The sequence below is a fragment of the Gracilinanus agilis genome, unplaced genomic scaffold (assembly GCF_016433145.1).
Source record: "Gracilinanus agilis isolate LMUSP501 unplaced genomic scaffold, AgileGrace unplaced_scaffold10291, whole genome shotgun sequence".
In the NCBI taxonomy this organism is placed as follows: Eukaryota; Metazoa; Chordata; class Mammalia; order Didelphimorphia; family Didelphidae; genus Gracilinanus; species Gracilinanus agilis.
The window spans coordinates 1-6,663 of NW_025340580.1; the positions used below are offsets into that span (position 1 = coordinate 1).

General features: G+C 41.6%; 1 protein-coding gene across 1 annotated transcript; it reads right to left on the reverse strand.

The window, feature by feature from the left end:
- Window positions 1-4,864: 4,864 nt before the first annotated feature.
- LOC123253910 (casein kinase I-like) lies at window positions 4,865-6,657 on the reverse strand. Its single transcript, XM_044683003.1, has one exon. It carries the CDS (start codon window positions 6,655-6,657, stop codon window positions 5,758-5,760), a length of 900 nt encoding a protein of 299 aa, XP_044538938.1. The 3' UTR covers window positions 4,865-5,757.
- Window positions 6,658-6,663: the final 6 nt, after the last annotated feature.

Consider the following 6,663-nt stretch of genomic DNA (forward strand, 5'->3'; position numbering starts at 1 on the left):
ATTCTTATGAAAATATGCATGCATCACCTTATAAAATCTCTTTTTATTCTTGCATATTAGCCTTAAAAATGATTTATTCAGGGGGAAGCTGGGTGGTTCAGTAGATAGCGAGCCAGGCCTAGACACAGAAGGTCCTAGGTTCTAATCTGGCCTCAGCCACTTCTTAGCTGTGTGACCCTGGGCAAGTCACTTGACCCCCATTGCCTAGCCCTTACCACTCTTCTGCTTAGAACCAATATACAGTATTGAGTCTAAGATGGAAAGTGAGGGTTTTATTAAATAAATAAAAAAAAAGATTTATTCTGTTCAATTTGAAAAATATTTTAAGTGTCTAACCTTTGTAGGATAAGATACTAAGTGCTAGGGACACAAAAGCAAAAATAAAACCCTCGTTGATTTAAAAAAGTTTCCATTCTTCTTGGGACCATCATTTGTAAATCCAAAATATATACTAAATAACATGAAAGAATTATAAATGTTAGGGAGCCCCCATTAGGAAGCATTACAACACACCTGGGGGACATTGGAACTGGCCTAAGGGAGAGGCAGCCCCTAAACTGTGCTTTGGAGGGTGCTTAGGATTGCAAAATTTGAAGGTCAAGAGAAAACTTGGGTTCAGGATGGGGAAGTGACTTATTTACAGCCCCACAGCTACTTAGCAGTAGAGTCTAGACTAGAGCTCAAATCTCCAGTGTGCTTTTTACTCACCAGTCCATGGCTCTTGGTACTTCTCCCACGGGTTAATGGAATGAAACCCATGACCAGATATTCTCCATACACCCATTAATAATTCTTATACAGATCTCTGGCATATCCTAATTACAGAATCAGCACCCCGAACATCGTTTCTCTCTTGCTAAATTAAAAATGACAAATAATAATAAAGTCTTTTAAATGGGGCCCCTCAAATAGCCATTTCCCCCTGCAGTCTGCTTTTAGGAGAACTTTTAGTAAGTGAAGCTTTCTTGAGGGATAAGCTGATCTTGGTTCTCTTTCAACTCGGGTCCCTCTAGTCTCAGGCCTAATAAAACCGTAAAGTAGGTGCTGTTTGTCGTCAGTACTCCCCTGACTTCCTCTCCAGTGTTAGAGTTTTCATATTGATCATAGATCTAGATGCTGAAAGGAACCTTAGAGGGTATCTTGTCCAAGCCCCGTATTTTACATTTAAGGAAAAGGAGGCTGAGAGAGTTTAAATGACTTACTATCTAAGGCCACACAATTAGAGCTCTTCAAATGATATGAAGTTGGTTACTTTGCTATCAAGTCAATCAGTACATGTTGAATTTTCCTCTATTAACATAGATAAAACCATAGAAAACTTAGCAGATAATCTTAGAAGGTCAAAGAACTGAAATTCTTTGCCTGTGGTCATACAACTAGTAAGTTTCAGGGCCAGACCATGAATCTAAGGCCCATATGATAAGCCTTTAATAAATGCTTAATCATTCATTCCTCTGTTTCTGGGCCCACGTCCAATAGTCTTTCTAACCAAGCCATGCTGCTTCTCACTAACAGTGAAAGAATCAGTTTTTTTTTAAATTATTATTATTTTTTTTAACCCTTACCTTCCATCTTAGAATCAATACTGTGTATTGGCTCCAAGGCAGAAGAGTGGTAAGGGCTAGGCAATGGGGGTCAAGTGACTTGACCAGGGTCACCCAGCTAGGAAGTGTCTCAGGAGGATATGAGTCTGATTTTTTTTTAATCTTTACCTTCCATCTTAGAATCAATACTGTGTATTGGCTCCAAAGCAGAAGAGAGGTAAGGGCTAGGCAATGGGGGTGAAGTGACTTGTCCAGGGTCACACAACTGGGAAGTATCTGAGGTCAGATTTGAACCTAGGACCTCCTGTCTTTAGACCTGGCTCTCAATCCATTGAACCACCCAGCTGCCCCCAAGAATCAGTTTTTAAAACTGAGAGATACCATTAAAATGACCACTTCCAACCCATTTGTTCTACAGATGAAGAAACCGAGGTACTGGTAATTCAGATAATAGACATAAGGTCATGTAGCTAGGTAGTGAGTGGTTGAGCTGAGACTAGAACCCAATTTCCTCTACTTCTACAATACTATTTTTTTAAAACCCTTGTACTTCGGTGTATTGTCTTATAGATGGAAGATTGGTAAGGGTGGGCAATGGGGGTCAAGTGACTTGCCCAGGGTCACACAGCTGGGAAGTGGCTGAGGCCGGGTTTGAACCTAGGACCTCCTGTCTCTAGGCCTGACTCTCACTCCACTGAACTACCCAGCTGCCCCCCCCCCACAATACTATTTTAACTATTTCCCCCTGCCTCTGTGGATTCTGTACAGAGAATTGTAGATGTTCTTAGTGACGGCTCTGGGGGCTTGTAAGAGCCTCTGTCATCAGAGAAACAGTTTTTTATGTCCATTATATGTACTGTCAGAGAAGATTTTCAACTAAGAATATTTTCTTGTTAGCCTTTCATTAAATAGAAAAATCAAGCTAGTCAGAGTCCCATTCCCCAAGCGATCTGGTTAATCAAGGTTTCACTGAACATTTTTTAATCATGTATTCATCTTAATGTCTTCTATTCCCCTCTCCCCCCTCCTTTTCCTCCTACTCTATTAGCTCCTTGGAGGTCTGGAGATTAAACACTTAGAAAAAAAGATGTGGTTGTTTTAATATATTGCGACATGAGTAGTGTGAGCAGCTGCTAGGAAAGGCACGAAGGCCAAGGTCAAGGGCCGTCCAGTCTGCTTTGGGAGAAGCGAATGTTCACAGACTTAAAAGTGCCAATGCCTAATTTAGATGATATTTCATCCATGGGCCCAAATGAGTCCACATAACTTGAGTACTGTCTGAGGGCTCAAAGATTTAGAGAGTTTGGGTTTTTTCCTTGCCTCTTGTTAAAGCACTTTCTCTGCTTTTAACAGAGCCACAAAGCACATTTCAAACAAAACAGAATTCCCCACGTCCTACTGTGTTGCCTGGACTCACCTTTGATCTGTGTAACTGGCCCCTTAAGTCTATTCCCTCTGAGCCAGAGTTGGCAAGAGCCTTGTAAGACCTTGGTGGGGTAGAAATGCTTGGTCACGTGGCCAAGCCAAGGTTTTTTTTGTTTGTTTTTTTTGCAGATAACTTTTCCATGGAAGATCTAAAAGCCATTCAAGTCACAGTCAAGAGGGGCAGGGGATTGAAAGCCAGGCCTAAAGATGAAAGGTCCTAGGTTCAAATCTGGCCTCTGACACTTTGTGGCTGTGTGACCCTGGGCAAGTCACTTCACCCCCATTGCCTAGCCCTTACCAATCTTCTGCCTTGGAATCAGTGCAGAGTATCGATTCTTTTTTTTTTAAACCCTTAACTTCTGTGTATTTGTGTATTGGCTTCTAGGTGGAAGAGTGGTAAGGGTGGGCAATGGGGGTCAAGTGACTTGCACAGGGTCACATAGCTGGGAAGTGTCTGAGCTGGATTTGAACCTAGGACCTCCTGTCTCTAGGCCTGACTCTCAATCCACTGAGCTACCCAGCTGCCCCCGAGAGTATTGATTCTAAGACAGAAGGTAAGGGTTTAAAAATATTAAGTCATAGCCAAGGACAAAAAAACTAATATAGTTTTTTGAGCTCTACACTTGGCTTTTTCTTAGTTTCTTGATGTGAAATAATAATAATAATAATCTCCTGATTATGCTGTGCTCTCAATCCTTGGTGTGATTTATAGGTCAGTGTCATGTGTACTAAGATAGGTTCAGGCTTTCAGGGTAGATCTTGAGGAAATAGTTTTAAGTGCAGGATTTCATTTGCTACTACCTCAACCAAAATGCCCTGATGTTACTCTGTGGTTTTGGTTTGCTTGCTGGGAAATTGTATCTTCTTGGATAAGTCACGGGATTTTAGAGTTAGAAGTGGCAAAGAGTCATTTCTCCAGCTTCACTGAGAAATGGTTCTATCATTTTTACTTGAAGCCCCCCAATAAGTGGATTTCTATTACCTTTACTTCAGAGCAGCCTATTCTACTTGTGAATAACTAAAAAAAAAAAAAAAACCCTTGTATGGTATGTTGGACATACAGAACCGAGGTAAATGTGTCTCTGGTGAAGAGAGTAGTTAGAGAGTAAGCAGAATAGAACCCAAAGCTGAATCTTCGGAATCCAAGTCCATTGCTGTTCCATTATAATACTAAATATTACCCAATTACCCAGTATTACCCCAAATACCAATACTACCCCAGAGAGAAAATGCATGCATGTCCTTTATATGTAATCCCACTTGTTAAGTCCTGCTTCCTCTTATGATTTAGATCCTTTTAAGGCCCACTGATGAAATTGTCGATCCCATCTTGTGATTCCTTTTGAATCCTAACCTCTTTAGTGAGAATAGCATTTAGAATTTGTGACAAATAAAATGGCTATTAGGTTGCTATAGCCAAAGAATTCATCACATAATGACAAATCTCACTCTGCTCACTGAGGCTAGTCCTTTCCTTGGCAGTAGACAATCTGTTACTGAGGCCATGTTTGAAACCTTTCCAGCCTGTTCCAATTCTTGGCCTTGTTCTCTACTGGGATAACCTTCAAGAATCCCACCTTAAGGATTACTATGGAAAAATAGGATACCTTTTTTATATATTTTATACCTGATAATGTGTGTGAAATGTGTATTAAGATTGCTTACCATCTCAGCAGTGCCAGGGAGAGACTTGGAGCTTCAGAGTTCCCTTTAAGATGTTGGAAAATGTTTTTATATGTAATTGGGGAAAAAAGAAAATGAATTTAAATGTGAAAAAAGGAATTCCACCCCATGTTTCCAACTCTGTACAGCATGGAAATCTGCACAAAAAAGCTTTGCATTTTATGATTATATTATCCATGAAGACATTGTTTTTTTTAACATAATCAATGTTAGTTTTTAATGAACTTGGAAACAAAACATCTCTCATTTCAACATAGGAACAAAATTCTGGGTCATAGAGATGTTTACAGGGATTACATCTATATCAGCAACTTACATACAGATTCATAAGATGTTGTGACAAAGAGGCTATTTTTCTTTTTGAATACCAAGAACATTATAGTTAATGCAGAGCACTACAGATAATCTAGTAGTTGTCACTAAGATATTTTTTAAGTTTTCATTTAGATGATGTTATATCTAGCACATTAAGCAGGCAGAGTCTTTCAGATACTTAGAACTGGAATCTTTGGTTACTGCCTTGTCAGCTGCCTTGCACATAGAAGCCAACAGATTTAAGAATGTTTAAGTTTACAATAGTCAAACCCCAGGGAGGAAGAAACAGAACAAAACTTCACAAGTGTACAATTGTAGCATTTACAATGATCACGACCCATGGTTGAAAACTGTTCATGCCATTCTTTTGAAACAAGATTTCAAAGCACAATTTAGGGTTAGGATTGGATCAGAACAGACAGTAACAAAAAAATTGGCATATACACAATTTCTCACCACTGTTGTGTGTCAACCATTTAGTTAAACATTTCCCCCCCTCCCCGAAAAATGCAATAGAAAACGGAACATCATGTTTCACTATGTCAGTTAATATTCACAAACACAGCAGCTACAACTCTGAATGTTGGATCAGAGGCAGTTTATACTGAAATTAAGATCTTTACACCAAATAAATGGTTACAACCACTGGCAAGTGTACACGTGAACTTTAATGTCTACATTGAGAGGGAGTAACACGATCTGCTCTGATCATCTGCTCTACTTCATATGTTTCTCTGTGGGGTCCTCAGGGGATCTGCGAACCCGAACCCACTAACCGAGAGCCAGTCCTTTAGGTCATTTTCTGCTTTAGCATTGTCCAGTCGAATGTGTAGTCGTACTGGTGGTTCAGAGTTCTGAAAAGAATGCGAAACAGCTGCCTCAGGTACATGTAATCAGGAGCCTCTTCGAAGCAAAGATCACGGCAGTAGTTGAGATACATGGCGAATTCTGCTGGGAACCCCTGGCAGAGGACTTCCACAGGGGTGGACATCTTTTTCTCACTGATCTTTTCATACTTCTGCTTCTTGGTGGCAGCCTTTAGGCCTTGCCAGGGCAGGCTGCTTTTGTTGAAATACATCAGCACATAGCCCAGGGATTCCATGTCATCACGACGGCTCTGCTCGATGCCAAGGTGGGCATTGATGCTGGCATACCGGGCAGTGCCAGTGAGGTTCTTATCTTCCCTGTAGGGAATGTGCTGCCTTGTTCTGTTGTCTCGGTACTTTTTGGCCAGTCCAAAGTCAATGAGGAACAGCTTGTTGCAGTGAGGCCCGATCCCCATCAGGAAATTATCCGGCTTAATGTCCCTATGGATGAAATTCTTGGTATGCACATATTCAATCCTGCTAATCATCTGGTCGGCCAGCATGAGCACGGTTTTCATGGTGAATCTGCGCGAGCAGAAATTGAAGAGGTCCTCCAGGCTAGGCCCCAGGAGGTCCATGACAAGGACGTTATAGTCTTTCTCCTGGCCGTACCAGCGCATATGGGGGATGCCCACCCCTCCCTGCAGCACCTTGTACAGCTTACTCTCGTACAGCAGCTGCGGGTGCTTGGCCTTCTGGGACTCCAGCTTCACGGCCACCTCCTCGCCATTCGTGATGTTGATGGCCAGGTAGATGTCCCCGAAAGAGCCGGCCCCGACCTTCCGAAGCAGCTCGTACTTGCCCCCGACTATGCTGCTCGCCATCCTGCG